Source organism: Thunnus thynnus, chromosome 21, assembly GCF_963924715.1.
Source record: "Thunnus thynnus chromosome 21, fThuThy2.1, whole genome shotgun sequence".
Lineage (NCBI taxonomy): Eukaryota > Metazoa > Chordata > Actinopteri > Scombriformes > Scombridae > Thunnus > Thunnus thynnus.
The window spans coordinates 4,771,770-4,792,593 of NC_089537.1; the positions used below are offsets into that span (position 1 = coordinate 4,771,770).

At 42.6% G+C, this 20,824-nt stretch overlaps 1 protein-coding gene across 3 annotated transcripts in view; it reads right to left on the minus strand.

Annotated features, from left to right (window-relative positions):
- LOC137173304 (cadherin-20-like) overlaps positions 1-20,824 on the minus strand; it is a 93,109-nt gene that overhangs the window by 25,411 nt on the left and 46,874 nt on the right. For 2 of the 3 annotated variants that reach the window (XM_067578070.1, XM_067578068.1), the window contains exons 2-4: positions 5,892-6,219; positions 1,346-1,640; positions 810-929 (exon numbers count right to left, since the gene is read on the minus strand). In XM_067578070.1, coding sequence (XP_067434171.1) covers positions 810-929; positions 1,346-1,640; positions 5,892-6,110 — 634 coding nt within the window. In that variant the 5' untranslated portion in view covers positions 6,111-6,219. Of the gene's footprint in view, positions 1-809; positions 930-1,345; positions 1,641-5,891; positions 6,220-13,213; positions 13,682-20,824 lie in introns of those variants that run through there. The other variant, XM_067578069.1, reaches the window with a different exon arrangement.

Below are 20,824 nucleotides of genomic sequence, written 5' to 3' on the forward strand. Positions count from 1 at the left end.
GCAAAAATTAGGATCGTACTGTCACTGAAATGACAAACCTATTTGCGAGTCAACACTAGCTAAATTTGCCAGCCTGTCCACGTAACGTTAGCTTGCTGATCAGACAGGATTTAGCTGTTGAGATTGGACGTTCAAGAAGGAGCCGAATCAGAGTCGGCTCTTTTAAGTGTAAAGTTTGCTATTAACAGGGCTGCCGACTCTCACGCATTGACCGTGAGACTCATGCAATTGACATTTTTCACATGCTCTCACGCCACACATCCATTTTTGTCATGCAGTGAAAAACAAATTCACAACTGATAACGTCACAGTGCAAAAAGAGAACACTGACAGCGCACAGACAGACAAGACAGAGCAGCACTGTGCAGCAGGGATTTATTCAGACCATCAGGGGGAAAGCCAGAAATATACACAAATCTGTTATATAGTAATTTATTTCCATGCATGCTGCTCAGAGTCAGCTCAGTCAGCAGCCCTTCTGGCAGCAGCACATCTGTCCCTTTCCTCTCCCACCAATAGCCATTATTCTAATAATCATTTCCTGTCCTGATCCACCCAATTTATACACTGTTCTTGATGCATTCTTGGTTTTCCTGGCACTCTCAATCTAACTAATCTAGACTAGTGCAGGTGGCTGTTTCTTGACTGAATCCAAGAGGTTAGGTGGTGTAGAAATGCAGGAAATGTGTTTTAAATCACAATTTTGTATCTTTCCAAGTTTGCTCCCCGATTTTAAAACATAAACAGGCACCCATGGCCCTGGTTACAGGTGTTTCAGAGTGAGTTTTGCAGCAGATGTGCAGCCATACCAGTCTTAGCGTCCACTGAGAAGTAAGGCTGGCCCTCCAGGATGCTGTAGACCACACGAGCACTGTTGCCATATGTGGGGTCGTCGGCATCAGTAGCGGTTAGCTGGATCACAGATGTACCTTGGGAAAGAAAGTATAAAGGGTGAGGATGGGTGGACAAGAGGACAAGAAGAAGAAGTTAAGAGGCGAATGAGGAAGATGCCGAACAGCTACGCAAATATCATCATTTAAATCACAATTTTGGGTTTTTTCCATCTGTGGCTTGAGCATCTCAAGGAATTAACTATGTTTATTTACATCAAAGTAACCACAAAAGTAGGTTTATGAATAGTAAATGAAGCAGATGGAGAACAGCCAGTAAGAACAAGCTACAACGTTAACTCTGCAGGGTTATTATGTACTTTGCTATTGTTCACCAAGGCTTCAAACTCACAGCAGCCGCTCCCTTTAAAACAAACACAACAGACATGCACAGGAAACAGTATAGTTTCTCTCTCCGTCCATCTGTCAGCCTTTATTTTTGTCTATTCCCTTACCTATTTTGGACATTTCAGGTACAGTCGCCTGGTAGGGTCCGTCTAGAAACCTCGGCTCGTTGTCGTTGATGTCCTGGATCTTGACGATGAACTGGGACTCGGGCTCCAGAGGCCTGTCCGTCAGGCGGTTGCGGGCCTGGGCACGGAGGACATACTGGGCCTTCACCTCCCGGTCCAGCCTCTGAATGGCGTGGATGTCCCCCGTGCTGTCATCGATGGTGAAGGTGGTGCCCGCACCCTCACCCGTCAGGATGTACTTAATGGAGCCGTCCCCTTTATCCATGTCTGAGTGGAGCTGCGGAGATGTTTACATGTCAGTCAGAAAAAGATTTCACAAGGCGCATCTTCAAAAGAAAATATCCACTTTTTAACATTTAGTTTGGAGATTTTGAATGGCTTTTATTATCACTGAGAAACAACAAAAAAACTTCCAAAGTGGTCAAATCTGTGTCAAAACTGTAAAAAAACAAACAAACTGTAAGGGCATCAATATTTAAGATCATTATACAGGATGAAACTGACAAAAATGTTAATAAATACATACTGGGAAAGTGACGTATTTTTGATGTTTACATGTATATTATGTGAACATTTTAGGACTCCAGAGAGTTTCTCAGTCTTAGCACAATGCAGCGGTACAGTGATGTCACCTGTTTCAATCTTCAAGACTGTAATAGCTGATAAATCAACAAGATGATCAAAAGAAAAAATAATTTATTTTAATTGATAAATCATTTAAGTCATTTAATAAACAAAAATGCCAAATATTTGCTGGTACTAGCCTCTCAAATATGAGGATTTGCTGTGTTTTCCAGTTTTATATCATTTTGAAATCAATATTTTTGGTTTAAAGACTGTTGAACAGAAAAAATAAGCAATTTGAAGGCGTCGCTTTGGGCACTTTCATGATTGAATGAAACTTTATCGACTAAACATTTAATCAGTTACTCAAAAGAAACAAAAAAAAAAACCAAAAATGAAAATAATAGTTTGTTGCCTTTTACATTGTCAGTGACTGCTAAAGATTTGGAACCAAATAATAAAGTTTTCTTGTCCAATTGCGGTAGTAATTCCTACATTGTTCACCTGATGTGGATGTAAAACCCTAAAATTAAAGCTCATTTCAAATTCAAAGTGTTGGACTACAGAGCCAACATCACTGTCCTAATGTTTTCTGTTCATAAAGGAATTAATTTAACATTATACAACCCAGATTTAGCAGAGTAAACAATGCTAATTATGCTATTTCAAAAAGCAGTTTAAAGTCATTTTCACAACATTTTTTCTTTTCATTCTATATACTAAAGTACATAAAAGCATATTGTCAACAAATTCCTTCCTAATTGGACCAGGGGGGTAAATTAACTCTAGACCTCTATGGGTGGTACGTGGTTATATGCGTACCATAATACTGTAGCTCTAAGTCGACATCTAATCACAGCTTACAGCCCCGTTTGTTGCCATGGGCCCTGCGGTGCAATCAGAAGCCTTTTGTGGCCTGTAAGTGCAAATGACAGCCTATTGATGTGCAATCACTCCTTACTTTGTAGGATCTCTGCGTATGATGAGTACTTACTGCCATCACACTAGCAGAGCGGAATTAAATGCCCCCATTGACGTCTGTCTCATATATAATCAACAGGCATGCACAGTAAACACACAACACAGCGCTGACAACCTCCCCCCCCCCTGCTGATTCAAAGCACACTTCTTTCAAGATACTTGGCCTTTGTGTCATTTAGGGCCACTAAGTGAAATGACCAAGCTGAGGTTGTCGAACTGCTAAAAGTTTACAGTTACAGCACTCATTGTTGTTATTCCGGCGGTAGTTCAGCAGTAATCCTCACAATACCTATCATTCCCGAGCTGGCAGACAATACAGCTTTTCCTATCTCTTCGGACAACGTGCCCACCTGCGCTCTCTCCTGCAAAGCACTGCGTAGCCCAGCTCGGCCCAGAATAGATTTTTTAATCAACACCCCATTGTGGGCTTCAGCCCCGTGTCTCGCGGTGATATATCTCAGGGCCGGTGCCTTCTCTCCTGCTCATCCGCCACCTTCTTCACTGATCCTTCCTTTCCACCGAAGCCTATGAAAGGAGGGAGTTTGACACTCAGGCTATCAATTACCTGCTCGGCCTCGGCCCCCGGCCCCAAAGCACAAACCTCCGACATCTCGACGGCTTTGAATACTAAGTCTGCTATGTGCCTCGACGGAGAGGAGAGGCAAGGTAGGCTGAACTAAGGAGAAAAAAAAACAAAGGAGGGAGGCTAGAGGACATTTTTCTCCAGCTTTATCATATCCTACAATGCCTCTCTACCTTGAGTGGCTCTCTAGGTAGAAGCTTGTCAGCATCACCTATTTCATTCAGCTTGGAAAAATTACAGCGGATGGCTTGAAAAGAACCAGCAAAGAAACGCAAAATGGAAGCGATGAATAGGTAAAATGGAAGAGAATATACACCACAACAGCATCTTTAAGTAGTTCTTCATACCACATATGCTACGCAGATATTGTGCTTTTTATACAGCGCTATAGCAGCAATCTCTCAGGACTTATTACTCTTCTATCCAATCAGAGCATGTGACTTTTTGGAATCCAGTATTTCCCTCAGTATTCCCGAGCGATCGCGATGAGATTATTCCAGAACACTAATTAGGAAGGTTTACATCATTCCCAACGGGGAAATTTCAGAGGATGAGTGGTTAATACCGTAGTGCTTTAAAAGTCAACGAGGAATGCTGAGGCAAAGGCAAATCAATCAGGGTATATGTTTAGGAATTTGGAGGAAAAAAAAATCTTATATAATTAATCTCTTATATCCAAGTTCTGACTGAACGCTCTGTAGGGTTTTCAGTTTCTGTTCGTTATTGGGTGATGAAAACAGGAACGGACGTTACGGAATTCACAATTTACATGCAGAGCATCATGTACATACAGTGTTGGAGCCAGGATTATATAGGAGTGGGGTCAAATGGGCCCATTACTTTTCCATTCAAGGGAGTCAAAAAGCAAAACTGTAATAACTGTACACCTGTCGAGTGTAAGAAAGTAATATTATATTGATGTTTGACATATCATATTAAACTAATGTTGTTTTCCATTATGCAAACACACTTTCTATTGGATATCCCCAAAGTTTTACTATGCCACTATCAAATATTTTATCTGTATTTTACTTTAAATCTATTTGAAACAATGAGAAAAGCTCGCACACACTGTTTCGCTAACTAGTTCACAATGTTTCATTTTGTCTGACCTTCATCAGGTGTGTTTAAGTTACTTTCTCCTGATACACCTGTTGCTTTACCACCTACACAGAGTGACAGTAGCTACATGAGTTGGATACTTAAAATTACTGGTAGCCAAGCAGTTACTGTGAATGGCACACAACCACAACATCCCTTTTCTTTCTGCTTATCTACTACAAGCTATCCATTAAAGGCAAAATATGCTCTGAAATATATCTTTAAAAAAATCATTATATACAAATGTGGCATTAAACTTAATGATGACTGCTGGTAAGATACTAAATGATCCTGTTAACAGCTCTGAGTCTCTCCTGTAGCTGCTGAGCTAATGTTACATTTGCTGAAGCACAAGGCTGGAAAATAAACATGCACAGGTGACTAACGCAAGATTGTTTATGTACTGAGACAGCCGACTTTCCATAACAAAACCATCTTTGTCTGAATGTACAAATGTCATGCATTTAACCAGAGAACGGTTTCATTCTGTAGTGTGGCTCACCGCTAACAGCATTGATTTTATGGGGACAAGGTTGAAGTCAAAGGATATTTAAGGACACATTGTCGCAACAGCCAGCTGCGGCTCAAACCCTGCACACATGACAACTCTGCCACTTAAAAGCTTAACTAAAAACTGTCTTTTAGTAATATAATGGCAATTTTCAGCCCAGTTTGCAAGATTGTTGTGTCTCTCTGCTGATGATGACTGGCCTTACAACTATTGATCAAATGTTCAATCCACTTTAGCAACTGAGCGATCAAAGTGCTCTTTTGTGAGCATCCACTGGCTTCTCTTTTCAGAGCATGTCAGTTGTGTTGCGGACGTACCGTCCACTTCTGTGAAACAGGGCCGACTGAGTGAAGCCTCGGTTCGAGTCAATTACCTCAATCACTGCTGTCTGGCTCTGGTTCAAAGTGGATAGAAGAAGGGCTGTCTTAGTATGGATGCGGTGCATCCAGGGATTAAATTGGGATTTTTTTTTTTTGCAGTTCTTGAAGCCAACTCATGATCTCCTCTTTTGCATTCATGAGCTCATCTCTGGCCAAGCTGTAGATTACCGCCAAGCAGCTGAGAGCTCCCTTATAGATCCTTTAGTTTGCACAGTTTGAAAGTTGAAATCTCTTTTGCAGCACCTACACTGAGTCACCTTTCACATCAGGTGCAGCGACTAGAAAGGTCAAAGGTCAAGATGCCTCCCAACCAACCCAGAAGCCTCCATGCTTTACATTTCTCCGGGGTTTACCTTTATGTGTGTGTGTGTGTGTGTGGATACAGTACAGTATATAGTGTTCACTGACCTTTCCAATATAAAGTGGTTCCAGTCCAGTGTACTCCTCTAGGACAAAGAACTGGTTCCACACCCAGCTTCGCTTCACCCTCTGGAGCAGTGGTGAGCTGTCTGTGCTTTCCTCCGCTGCGGGCTTACCCAGAAGGATATGAGGCAGAAGGGTCAAAATGCCAAGGGCCACAGGGAGCAAGGTGCTGGAAACTGCTGGAAGATGCAATCGGGCTCCCATTGTGAAGCAGAGTAGTATTTGAAAAGTCTTATTTCCTTCTTCTAGTTTCCTCTTGCCACTCAAGTACAGTTGCTTCCTGGTTTCCGTCTTTCTAGTTACTGTTGATGCCCTGGAAGATAAAAGAGAAGAGGACAGATGAGTCTCAGATTTATGTCCTTTTGGATCATCGTTTTGTTGTGTACTGAGCATCAACACTGTGCTGCAGTGTTTGAAACCTGATGGTGACACACATCCGCAATCTTTTTTTCTCCCTCCTCCAGATCAGCCCTCTACTACTGAGTTTTTGTTGAGTTATAATGAGCTTTCTGTGTGTGTCGGTGTGTGCCTTATCACGGCTGAAAGAGGGGCTTCCTCTTGTACTGCCGATGAGGTCACGTGGAAGAGGAGAGGAGCTAATATGAGAGGAGAAGAAGAGGGGGGAGGGGGCAATAGGTTTCCATCCACCTGTTTTTATGTGCATTTTCAATTTCCACTAGAGTGGAAGCTCCAGAACAGTTGGCGTATTGCAAAAGAGAGAATTTACTATGATATCCTCTCTGGTAATACTTGATCTCCTTTTTTGTTGATAGTACTGAGAGACAGTCTACTTAGCAATATGAAAAATGTTGTTTTTTTGATCACAGTCGTCATTGTTGATCATTAGATTGTGACATTGTGCTAATATTGAAACTGTGTATGTTATTCCCTGAATCTAAATAATGTTAAAGATGTAAACCATGTACTTGTTCACAACATCCCAGATTCGATTCCCTGCTGGGGACCTTTGTTGTGTTTCATTCCCCCTCTTTCCTCCCTAATATCTGGTCACCTGCACACCTTAAAATACAGACAAAATGGTCAAAAAAAGTCACACAAAAACACTGTATGGATGAAATGTGTCTTATTTCCTTTTCAGAAGACAAATATGATCATGTTACACCAGACACTGGTGACTTTTCGGTAAAACACCTAAACTTTGCAGTACATAGCTTAGCTACTGCTACTGTAAGCAAATCATTCATATCATGCAGCCAATCACAGGCCTTCACTCCACCAGAAGGTCAAAACAATACAGGTGAAAAAGACTGGGCATGTTGCGGTGTATGTAACTGCAACGTTATCTTAGCTTTGCAAAAAAAAATGGTCATATGCTGTAACTATTACTTTAACTCTACTTGTTGGACAACATCTGGAAGAGGTGAGTTAGAGTCACATCATCTTGTCAACCACATGACGACACAAGATGACACAACAGGCGGATGGATAAACTGTTGTTTATAACTCCTCTAAAACCACATTTTGTAGTTTTTCCATCTCTCTTTTTGAAAAGATTAAATTTAGAGGTTTTTGGTAGATGTATTTACTGACTCACCTCAAGCTCAGCTAAGCTAATTGCCTCCTGACTTCTCTCTGTACGCTGTACACAGACATGACAGCAGCCTAAAGGGGCTTTTATACGCCATCAGACGTACTTTTCAGATGGTCAAATAGCTTCTGAAACCACCTCACCCCACACCTCTCTGACATCGGATCAAGGAGGACATTAACTTGTCTCTCTGGCTTTCTTTTTACATTCCTGGCATAACCATTTCAGCCACTTTTAACATGAACAACCGAGGGCAACACAATGAATGCCTTCTAGGAGAGACCATCTAAAAACACGCACTGTTATCGTCACATTTGAACGATCTCACGTCGCTCCCCTCTCTCCCCATGACAGCTGCGTGATCAACATGATCACACGAGTCAGTTCTGATCGACCTTAAACCAACCTTAACTCGTGGTATATATAATCTAATTTTTAGCTAATTTGGAAATTAGCTTAAAACTTTAATAAAAACTTAATTCATGGCGCTTTTTGGAGCCTAGATGGTGCACTGGTTGATGCCACCTGCTTCAGCTCTTTCCCCTGCTGCTCGGGACAATCAGACATTTCAAGTCAGCAGAGCAAAAAGAGAAAAAAAAAGTGCAACCATCCTCTTTCCCTTCCTCCCTCTTCTTCCTGTCATGAGGAGAGGTGAGCTCCTTCACACCTCTTGTAAAAGGCCTGGGGGTGTGATGTTCTGAAACTGTAGTGTTTCTGCAAACAGCCTTCCTAAGCTCCGCTCACACCATGTACTACAAGTTTCCCTTCAGCGCTGCACACCGCTCATTACAAGAGAACTGTGTGTGTTTTTTTTTTCACCCATATCTCAGGTTTTCCGTGTCCCTATGGTATCATCTGGATGTTTCATGCCTCTAAATACTATCTCCCTCCGCATCGCTCTTTTTTGAAACGAGCATCATAGGAATCTTTTAAGATCGGCGAGGTCAATTCCTCGAATTCCTTGCAGGAGATGCTTTTTAAGGTTATGCATCGATTTGAGCTAATCAATACCTTTTCACATGCAGTGCATGGCACCTAGGCTGCCTCTTTCCATCTGCATCTTGTTTTTTTATGTATTAGGAGGACGGACGCATCTGCCTGCTCTTCCTGCATTAACGAGCTCGGGGAAAAAAAAGGCGGATTTATGGTCAAAAGGCAGAGAGAAAGCAGAAGGGGATGGTGGTGGTGGTGGGGGTGGGGGGGTGGGGGGGGGGGGGGTGGTTAAGAAAAGCAAAGAGGCTGTTAGCAGGGGGAGAGATGGAAAGTTTGGGGCCGATATAAAAAGAAAAAAAAAAAACAGCGGAAGAAAGAGAGACTGTTTGACTCATGGGTTGACTTCATTATGTTTGTAAGAGAGAGTGCATTGTGCTGCTGTAGACTCTCTCTGAATCGCCAAACTCAGTTAATCATTGTTGAAGAGGCACAAAAGGCAAGGGAAGGGTGGGGGGGCATGGCTGCATTGTCAGCAGGAGGCAGGGCTGACTGTGTGTTTGTGTGTGTGTGTGTGTGTGTGTGTGTGTGTTTCTGGGCTTCTTCTACAGAGACAAACCCTGCGAGGGCCGCTTGGCAGGACGGCTGACACTTGACCTCGCTGCTCCCTTCTTTTCTGTCTATTCAAGCCGCCTGGTTGCCATTATGAAGTAAAATTAGCTCCCCTGTTCAACCCCCTCTCGGCCTCCCCTCTCAGCTCCGCCCCTCAAAGGTCACAGCTCGCACCCGAGCATTTTGCTCCATTTTGTCGTGCTTAATGAGGTGACTCGCTACATAATTGTGCTGGCAAAACATTTCACACATCTCTCTCCTGCTAATCTTATGGCATTTCACTTGTTTAAAGAAAAAAAGCAGCTGGCGTTTGCCACACACATGCTGTGAAAAGGCGAGGTGAAGGGGATGGGAAGAAGGGATGAAGGGGATGAGGAGTGAGGTGGAGGGTGGAGGAGCAATCATATGAAAAAGCTTTGCCAGACTTAAGGCAAAGAGGTATTTTCCCACCGTGCTGAAGCATTCTTCCCGGCTGAAAAATCAGCCATTATATTCCAAAGAAAATAACACAATTTTAGGTTGTTATCTAGAAAACACGATGAGAAGAAATGAAGTCAAAATGGACCAAAAAATAGGTATACATGAGATTTTTTTTTTTTTTTTCTGTTTGTTTTGAAAAGCAAGAAACACCTGCAAAGAAAAAGTGTTTGTTTGAGAGGGAGGAAGAAATTGAGTGACAGTGGAAGAGATGGTGATTGTCAGAGGGAGCACCTAGTGTGACAAAATGATGGACCATATTGTAGAATCATCTTACTCCGAGTCCACCTGCAGCTCCGTTAACTGCGATCTGACAACAACAGACTTTATCAAACTGCTCCTAAATAAGTGAGAGAGGAGTGAATGTTTCCACCCAACGGAGGGAAACAAACAGGAAACAAACTGCTGCAGCACGACTGACTGACCACGACTGGGCTGAAGCACACAACACATAATCTGACTAACGACACCTGTTCAGATTATTGAGTTGCTAAAAGCCCCCCAAAAGCTCAGAAACCCATTCAACCACAGCATATTAACCCCTGAAACCTTAACAGAGCTGGATATCAAACCTCAACATTGTAAATACAGAGCAAAGGTTGATGTCAGATGCTTTGACAGGATCTTCAGAGAGCTCCTGTTTTAAATCGTGCAACAATTTTACTAATTTTGGACTGGATTTTGGCTCCATACACACACGTAAACGCTCAGAAGTTTGGTATATTTTGTTAAATGAGAAAATGGTTTTGTTTAGCTTCTTCAGAGTAAGGAATCAAATAACGTATTAGTTGGTTTCAGTCCTGAAATTTGACATTTGGTGGCGAAACATCTGTAAATAAAGCTTTGTAAATGTTACTGTATATAGGGCTAAAATAATGAGTTAATCAATCTATTGAAAAGCAACACATAACATAGTTTCAGCATCTGAAACATAAAGATTTGCTGCTTTCTTTGTCTTATGTGATAGTTAACTCAATATCTTTCAGTTTTGGAGTATTGGTTGAACAAAACAAGCAATTTGAAGACATCACATTGGGCTTTAGGAAGTCGTGATGGGCACTTTTAAAATTATTTTCTGACTTTTTATAGACCAAGTGATTCATTGATTAACTGAGAAAATGATCAGCAATGATAAAAAAGTTATTAGATGCAGTAAAAACCTTCATCCAGATCATCCGGTCCGTCAAACTCTGGATTCACTCGGTGAGGTTAACAAGGGTCGACTCAGTGTGTGTGGGCACATTAGTATGAGTTCAGCCTGTTTAAGTGCTACGTGGAGCATTATTAAGTGTTAATTTCACAGTGGCCATGTATGTGCTCCACTCACCTCAGCTCTAAAAAAAGAGGCCTCCCAGACTGTGGAAAAGGTCCTTTAAAACTGGGTGGACCCATGAAAAAAGGGGTTCCTCCCACCCTGGCAGAGCAAAACGTCACGGCCAATTTGTTAACCACAATTGATTTGGCATGGTGGAAAACGACGCCACCGCCAAAGCTCTGCATATCTCCAGCCCGGATGAGGGTTGCATCCATGCACGTTTACTTGTTGTTGTTTTTTTTTAGATGCTCCTGCATGAGAAAGCTGAGTGTATAAAGGTTTCCTTAAACACAACTGAATCTAATTTCACTTCCTGGCCTGAGCGACAAGCCGCATTCCTCAATGAAGCGTAGTTTTTCTAATTTCTGAATGCTAATGTTTATTTACTTATTTACTCATAATTAAATTCAGACTGCTGCAGCACTTTTAACTTTTAATAAGCAGACCGCTCCTGCAGTATGGCCTCCGGTATATATATATTTCTATGTGTCGAGACAGAATAAAATGACCAGGTCTTCTGGTTTTCTAAAGCGAAGGGGGTCTCTATACCGTCACCGCCTGCAGCAAGGACCCAGTTTCCTCGGCAGGCTCACAGGGAGAGAAGGCAGCCTTCAAAGGCAGACTCGGGCTAAAGGGAGGCGTGTATACTGGCCAAACTCTCTCAAGATCACACAGTTGTTTGTGTGTGGGTATGAGTTCTCTGTGGATGCACAGCATGCCTGTGTGTGTGTGTGTGTGTGTGTGTGTGTCAATGCTACCCTCTATTCGTCCTCATTCCTCTTACCCTTCCCCCCCTCAGGACAGAGACACTGGCATGGGGCAGGCTTTGAACCTGCCTGTGCCGTGCTCTCTAATTGTGGGGGAGCAGCTCCCCAGGCTTGGGCCTCCGTGCAGCTGTGTGTGCGCGCCGCCACCGCTGTGCCGTGACGAGCGTCTCCCTCCCTGCGGTTGCTTTACTGTAAGGTGTTTTTAATTACTCGTCCCTCCCTCCACTTTCTATCTGCCTGTGTGTGTGTGTGTGTGCCGTCAGAAGTTTGCTCAGCCCTGCTGCTGCTCCTGTTTCTGTACTCTGCAATAAAACGGACACAAAAAAAATCGAATTCATTCTTCCTAATTGTTTCCTTCTGTTCCTTCTCCTTCTTCTGCTCCATCTTTTCAACATCTGTATTATGTCTGTATTAATATATCATTTGAACTCTTTACATTCCGATTCCTTATCCCTCCCTCCCTCCTTCTCCTCCTCTCCCTCCTCTCCTCTCCTCTCCTCTCCCCGATGCACATTTAGTTCATTCATCGCTCGGTGGAGGCCATAAAAGGAGCCTTGTCATTTATGGGGAAATTAAATCACACAAACTGGCATTCATCCCAGGCACTGGTGCATGGAAATGATGTCACCATGCATAAGCGTCATCTGGAAAAGTTTGCAATCAGTGTCACTCCGTCGCAAATTAAACAGCGGCGTCTTGGGGACAGATCCATTCAAATTAATATCGAACTCATCAAACTCTCCTTTGAAATTTTTTGGAGGACTCTTGGCTGTATGGTATTTATCCATCTTGTGGCTGCTGCTGGGGAAAAAAAACCCCATCCTCTCCATAAGAAGACCACTTATTGTACTGGAATGTCACTGGACCACAAGCACCGACCTGAAAGGTGTTGTTACTCTGAAGGCACGATGCTCATCTTCACCACCACCGCCTCTCGCTGACACCGATAATGGCAAGAAAAGTCTCTCTGCCCCAGCTAGAGAGCATATGCCAATCTTATTTGTCAGGCTGGGCTTACAAGACAGGCGATAGCTTAATGGGTTTGATAGGTGGGGGGGGGGGGAAAAATAATGAATCTGTCCTCATCTTGAGAAACTAGAACCTTGGCTCAGGCTCAGGAATGAGGTCTGAATGCCAAACAGAGGTCCGTAAAAGAAGCAGATAGGCATTCCTCTCCTTCAGCGTGACTTGTTTGAAGCAGCGACAGTGCAGACGTGCTGAGAATTGGAGCTTTGAGCCTGAGCTTGTGTACATAAAAGTTTTTTAAATGTGCCACCAAACCCCACCCCCCCCTCCCCACCCCACCACCCCGCCGGCTGACGCAAGGCTCTCCCGACTTTTGACAGCCAGAAAGTGCAATATATTTGTTCCTGTAAACACTGCTTATCAATTAAGACACACACAAAAAAGTGCTATTGATTCGGTGCGGTAATGATACAGTGCTCCCACCTCGTGTCTTATTCATCCCAGCACCCTCCATCTCCACTCACAGTGTTTCAAACTTCAGTTACAGCTATCAAATCTCCAGTCACCCTTAAATCATCCTCAGCATTCCTTGTTTACAGCTTGAAAGTAGTATTGGCGTTTCTTATTGCCACTACTACAGTGAAAGTCGATGATTTTTTTTTTTTTTTTTAGCAAAAATTCCATGCCTTACCTTATGCTTTTCAAATTTATTCCACTTTCTCAGTTCTTCTTTTGTGAAAAATGCTCATTTTTCTTCCTCTCTTTATCTCTTTGTTCTTCTTTTCCCTGCACACTTGCTAAATTTCCCTTGTAAAAGTTGTGAAAGCTACCGCCTGCAGTGCATCAGTTTCACTAAAGTCACCTTGAGTCCAAGCTCTCGCTCGCTGCCCTCTTTGTAAAGTTTCCTCTCTCTCTCTCTCCACATCTATATATAAATATATATCTTCTCTTGCTGCTTCCACTCTGTCACTGCTCCTTTTCTGCCTCTCATAACTGTCTGCACACTCTCATCCCTGGTGTTGCCTATCTGGGGACCCAATCAGACTAAAGGACCAATTGTCCTTCTCTTTACAATCAGTGGGACGGCCTCCCCCCGGCCACAGCGTAATCCAGCAATCTACAACCTCGGGCATGGGAAGGAGCAGCGGACGGAGAAGAGGTGGAGAAAGAGAACGAAAAGAGGAGGAGGAGAGAGAAAGAGCTGTAGGGGGTAGATTGACAGCAGGATAGGGGTGAAATTAGAGCGAGTGGAAGGAAGGAGGGGGGTGAAAAAAAAAATCAAAGAGGTTGGGTGAAATCAGGCAAGCAAGGGATGGAGGAATGAGAAGAGAGAGACATGAGGTGGTAGATAGTGAGCGGTGGAGGGAAATGCTCCTGCACGCACCACAAAAGCAACTCACTTCATCTCAGGGTATTTGCAAGTGAATAAAGTGACCAGCGCGGCGGAGGAAAAACTCGGGAGCGTGTGACGGCAGAGAGGGGTGTGTGGAAATTGCAGGGGGTGGGGGGGGGTTGCAGGGTCCTTGGATCACTGACCAGCGAAGTAGAAAACGCAAAGGATGAGGAAGAGAGAGAGAGAGAGGAGAAAAAATCACCTTCCCTCCTGCACCAGAGAACCTGCCCTAATGCATTTTAATGAGCCGGTGTTGTACACGACTGGATCTGTAGAAGGATTTATGGGCATAAAAGATGAAGCTTTAAACTGCATTATATTCCGCTGCTTGCCCAGTCAGAGTCAAAGCAATTAGTTTTTCAAATTGGCAAAAAGATCCTGAAAAATTAGGTGCACGCCAATACACACAAAAAGCACGGCGGAAGATTAGTCACGGTCACAGAGATTTGATCCCTGTTTAGTACTGAGCGAGAAAATAGCAGTGTTTCATTTAAGCAATCATGGAATTAATGCAGCAAAAAGAGGTTTTTCAGAGATGAGTCTCTTGCATATTTCTGCTCAGGAGGAGAAGGACTGGGAAAGTGAAATCATATTGGAGATGTACTCAACCATGTTTCAATAGAAATGAGAATATATTACACAGAAACAAGAAGTGTTCTAGGCTGTTGCTCTGGTTCTTATTTTGTATTTTTCTTTTTTTTTTATATATATATATAGTCTGAAATGTTTCTATATTACATATATAGTCAAAATAAAGTGATGGTGCTTCAGACATATGCTTACAAAGTTTTGAGTTTCTCCACTTCTCTCCCGATTGGGACGACTTTGCTCTTTTTTTTTTTTTTTTCTCCACTCGACAACCCTTTGACTCTCCTTAATCTTCCTGACAGAGTAATTTGGTGTGTTGTACAGCTCTAAAAATACAGATGAAGGCTGTTATCACCCACCGAGCCAGATGGTCAAAAGGTTGTACTTCTCCATCGGTTCAATATGTTTTTTTTCTTTCTCCCACTCTGTCCCTTTCAATATGTCTTCTTTCTGATTTGGCAGGTCATTCTTCTTCACCACTAGCCCCCCCTCCTTCCTTTCCTCGCTGCCCTCCCCATCGTCTTTGTCTCTTTGAAGACCTGACTGGTTAGCGCCCCCAGCCAATCTGTCAGCGAATGCTTGACTGGACCTCCAGAAAAAAAAAAAAAAGTCAGGGGCTCCCTCTTTGTTGGGGCGGGCCGTGGAGAGGGTGGCATTCAGGCCCATTGAACAACACCTTCCATCAATGTGGCGGAGCAGAGGATAATAATTGGCAGAACAAATTGAACCTATAGGGCTTATGGAAGGGCCTCTGTCTGTATTTAAAGTCTGTTATGGTGGTAGACATCTGGAAAACAAGTCCCTTTGGGTCCCCTCACAAAGGCCCAGATCCGCCGTAGCAATAGATTTGATACAGTTATGTTCTGCATGTTGCTGGACTTTGGTTTTGTGGTAATATGTTAGATGTTATAGGGACACGGTGCGTTCACGCATCGGATCAAGTACGCCTACTCTTAAGATTGAGGGTTATAGGTTTATACCTCTACCAAAGCTAACAAGATTGTTCAGGTCTTTCATTAGGAAAGCAGATTTTATGGTAGTTAAGAGTTACATCCTCTTTGAACAAATAGCCTCTCAATTGCCACTTTGTTAGCATCCCTCCATTAAGTCCTGGTCATGCCAGCATTTAAACTTTAAAATTTGTGGTGAATTAATTCATTCCAGTAGAATCACAATTCAACTTTGGTGAACTTTGACCGCGATAACATGCTATTGACCAATAACAAGCTGTCTTGACAGTACTTAACTTTGAAGGAATGGAGAGCTGGAGAGTCCAAAATGAAGGAAGTAAAAACTGTTTCACAAAGGAGCACTTTTGAGCCGGGTCGATAGTACAAATCTGTTTCAACTGTGTGATGTTACTGTCCCAAGCTAAGCTAATGAGCTAACAAGTTTGCTAACTGATTGTTAACAAGTTTGTTAGCTTGGAGAGTTTTATTTTCCCTTTTAATAACTTTTTAGTTAACGAAAAGGTGTGCAATGGCAAACAAAATACCAGAGGGAAGTAGCAGTAGAGAGAAATAATGTTAAAAATAATGTTGGTTTGCTCTCCAGCTAGCTTACAGCAGTTTACCAACTAGCCTTGCGAGTAGTCACTCCATCACCAAGCTTCTACAACCTGAGGTTAAGTTAACTAACATATAAGTGTAGCTATGTTACTGTTCCTTGTTAAGACAACTTGGCGTAAAAAACCATATTCCTCAAATAGTGCCAGGTCTTTATTGGAAACAGGTTTATATTAGAAAGAGACCTTTATTTCCTCTGTTTGATAAGTATATTTGCTCATATTTTAGTATCAAGCCTCTTTGTTTTCTGATCTGCTTTTGTTTGCTCTGTGAAATGTTTGTTACTGCATTACTGGTAATCCACTTACTCCAACATGCAGAATAGTTCTAGTGCTGGAGTCCACCTGGAATGTTTTTGCAGTGCACCACTTAGTTGTAGCTTGCGGGTAGCATGCTCACGGATGTATGCTAGCCCTCTTAGCCAAGTTACTCTGTTTATCCTGGTTAGCATACCCATGCTAATGTAGTGTCGCTGCTGTTATTATTATTCAAATATGTGCCATTATCCTTGTATTTAAACAATAATGTGTCTCCTCCACCCTTGTTTTTTCCCCGGCCTGTTTTTTAGGCCAGCCTTTGTTTGTTCGTGTCGACCACGCCCCCAGCCCAATATCAGAGACCCAGCTTTTTAATGACTACCGTCTTTTATTTGAGGAAATATTTCAAATTGTAACTTTTAACTCAAGTAATTTGTAACTTAAGTTGTAACTTTTAAACTAAACTGTTAAGTTAGGCTATTAAGTTTGAAAACTTATAATAAATTATTTACACAGTCAAACTAAATGTCTGGTAGATCAGAAGCAGACACGAACAGTTTCTTATAATGCAAATTATGTGGAAATTGTGTCCTAAGGATCAGAAAGGATCCAGTAAATGGTTGAGTTACTGTTAGGACCAAAACCACATAGAAAGCATTTCTAGAAATTCTGTTATGTTTTTTGAATCATTCAACCATCATTTGCATTTCTCAGAACAGATATGCCTACATTTTATCAAATGTATCAATCCACACCGACTCTGAGAGTTATCCCACATGTTTCTCCTCTGGCTTGTTTAGTGAAGGGTAATCTCCACAGATAGATATTTAAATCACACAAATCTCCGACTCTGAACTTTGTAACAGTGTCTATATTGATTGATCAGGACCTCCAGTGTGGCTATGAGCCTTGCCGGTGTCACTACAAGCAGATTCCCCTCGCCCGCTACAGAAATAAAATCAATGAATCAATGAATACAAACACTGTCGATTTCTTCCTCCAGAGCCTTACATGAAAGCTATTTTGGTTCAGTAAATTTATGCAGTCAGCCAGCCAGGTGAAGACAGTTTGGTCGGCCGCTGTCCTCTCAACTCCCCGTCAGCTGCTGATGACAGACGACCGGTTCTGTGGACAGAGACGTCCGAACGCAGGTCGTAATTGGCGTGGATTAAATAGAACGCCTCAATAGTGCTTACAGGCTGCTCACGTCTCACCTTTCATGTGGATTCCCAGTCAGTCTCTCTCCAACCTCGTCTCAGATATTGTCTCATGTTCTTTTTTTTTAAAGTTCTGAAGTTTAAAGATTTAAGATATTCCAAGAAGCTATTATATTTTTTGAATGCGGTCAAGGCTTCAAATGACCTGATGTTTCTGATCTTGCAGCAAAGCCTCTGATTGTTTCACTGGGGATACAGCCAGTGTAATGGGTGGCGGTTCAAAAGGTTTGAAGAATCCTCCACTGAATAAACATCCCTGACACACTCTTTCAAGATTCAAAGCTAAATAAGCTCTTAAAAGTGCTGCGCTTCCAATAAGGTAATTAAAATAATGGCAACAGTTAGGTTAATGAAAAATATAGCCCAGGAAGGAAATAACCCGACTCGTTGTCTGCCCTTCTTTACCCCCACTTATCATGTAAGAACCTTCAGACAGAATAACCTAAACAAAATTCAGCCGGTCTCATTCAGTGTATCACTTTGCCACCACAACCACCACTAGGGGAAAGCATGAAAGAGGGTTAGGTTTCAGAAGAACAAGATGAGAGAGCGCCAGGGAGAGAGGGAGCAAAGCCTCCATGTCATCTAAGATAAGAAGAGCAGCTCTCTTCCCTTCTGCCCGGGATTAAAAATGGCATGGAGCAGAACAAGCCTGAGTACAAAGAGCTCTTCTGTGTCTTTGGGGTGTGCAGTCAAGCCTTTTCATGTCTGATTTTGGCTACAGGTTGAAACAAAGGGAAATTAGAAGAGGAAGTCATTGTGTCTTTGTGGAGGGAGATACACACGTGAAAAGGAAGATTTGTATACAGAAGCCAAGTTCACAACTGAAGCGGTAACCTTTACAGTAATTGGTGGAAAAGACAAACATAAGACGTTTGGCCTTAATTGTGAGACATTGGCACAGGGTCGAAAGAGTGAACCGTGACATTAACTGCCTGCCTGGCATCATCTGGCTTCCTGCTTCGCATGCTCTTGTCTCAGACAAGCTGTTTCTTTCAAGATTCCATTTTCCCGGTGACCTTTTCACCGCCCCCACCCCCCCCCCACTCCCCCTCTCTCTCTCTCGTGTCTGAGCTACGCCACCTCGGCAGGGTATTGACTTTCACTCCGCCGTGTTAAACTTTGCCATCCGTGTGGGGCTTGTTGCTGAGCCTCCGCTGTGACAAGAGGCGGCATTCTGTTTGGGATAAAAGGCTCCCCGGGCTGTTTGATGCGGTATTCCGGCGGGGATAGGCAGGGACTTGGCCTTGATGAGCTGACAGGAGCCGAGGAGACGCGGGGGCCTCGGAGCAGCAGGACCACAAACCTCAGGAACAGTGTGCCTCGCTCTGATATTTACCCCTCCCTATTCTGTCATTCCCCATAACCCCTAACTCTCTGCTCTGTCCCCGTGACCCTGTCTGCGCCGCTGCATCCGAAATGAAAAAGACTAAAGTAACTTTTGAAGTAGGAATTAAGGTGGAGCACATATGTTGTGACTGATGCAAGAAACAAACACAAATGCACACAGAACATGAAACGCCTTGAATTATGAATGCGTTCTGTCTGCAATGTTATTCCTGCTTAATTATTTACATGTAGCCAATGAAATGAATGTAGGAAAAAAAAAAAAGAAGAGAGGAAAACATGTTTCTTCAAATGAAAAATAACATCCCGTTCCAGAGTATTTTAACTCAAACAGTGGCAGCCATTGGAAAGGTTTTCAAAAACTCAAGCTTTTTTTTTTTCTGAACTTAATTAACCTAAACTAACTAATGGTTCAAAATGGCTCATGTCCCAGTCGTAAGTGCACGCGTCTCATATCAGCAGGTTTGGCTGACTCTTAAGTTCTCTACCCCCCACTTCCCAGAGTCAATAGAATAACAATTAGGGCAGTGTGCGCGCTCCATTACACGTTTGGTATGCAGTGGGGTGTATGCACAGGCAGCCACGTCGAACCAGAAACAAACACACACAGGATAAATGTCTCCTTTGTTGGTTTCTGTGTGTTTGTAGTTCCACACTGATCCAGTGATCAGAGGAAGAAATAGTTCAGCGGGGGTTTAAACAACACCGTCTGCCACTCTCCTTCCACCTCGAAACAAACCTGGCTTATCACAGTGGAAAAACCAGTGGTTCCTTTCAAAGCTACGTGCGTGTAAAAAAAAAAAAAAAAAAGTTTCCGTTTTCTTTTCCAACGTCATAAACAACATGATAAATCTAAACAGAGGAAAGGAGCAGGAGTTATTACAGGAGGAGAGGACGCTGTTATTTGTCCTCAGAGGAACTGGTGCTAAACTGGAGATGAAGCTGCTACTCATTAACTGCTGTTGCATGAAAAAAATAAAAAAAACCCCAATTATGATAGTTATGAAGTCCGCCCTACACTTGGAGTCTTAAACCCAAGGTCTGTAACAGCACGCTCTGCCGAATTGTGTGGGGGAAAATCTTTTTTTTTTTTCTCTGTCACCTGGCAACTAAAAGCTTCAAAGCACATGCTCATCTTAGAAGGTCTCAGATCCACAAAACCTTTGCTTCGCCTCTGGCTTTATTCTTATAAACACACTAGCTGGGGGTCAAAGCATCTTGGACTGTAGCGGTGAACCCTTTTACTAAAGCACATGACTTTCTCCTCCGTGCACTCACAGTGATTATGTTGAAGACTCCCTTGTTAGTGGATTTAGAAGGTACTGCTGGATAAAAGGTGCATGTGTTTATTTTTATGTGTGTGCCTTTTTTTTTTTTGAACAACCTCTGTGTTCCTATGTGAGAGTGTACAGCAGGACAAAGAGGAGAGCATTAGCATTAAACATCCTGTTTAAACACAAGAGGATGAAAGAGGAGGAGAGGGAGAGGTTGAGAGTAGGTTACAATGCACTGTGGCACCATACTTCATGACATCATGGAGCAGAACATTAAAATACAACATTTACTTAAATGGGATCAGATAACACTCTGAAAAAAAGCTTCTAATTTCAGTTTGCACATATCAAATACCAGAGAGAGCAATTTTTGTTCTTTAAGAAATCTGAAGTCTTAACTCAGCTTGTGTAAAGAATTTGGGAGTTGTACAAATACTCTCTGATGAAGACATTATCTTAATTCACTTTAGTTTCACGCAGATAAAGATTTGCCTGTGAAAAGCTGCTTTTTTTTTTTTCATTTAAGAGATTATGCACATCTTGCAGTGAAGCTTTAAAGAGGATAAAATTGATATTTTTCAGAGTAACAACGTATGAGATGACGGTGTTACTTGTGTCGTGCGTGTTGAAGCAGCTTCACGGAGGTTTAGAGCGAGTTCCA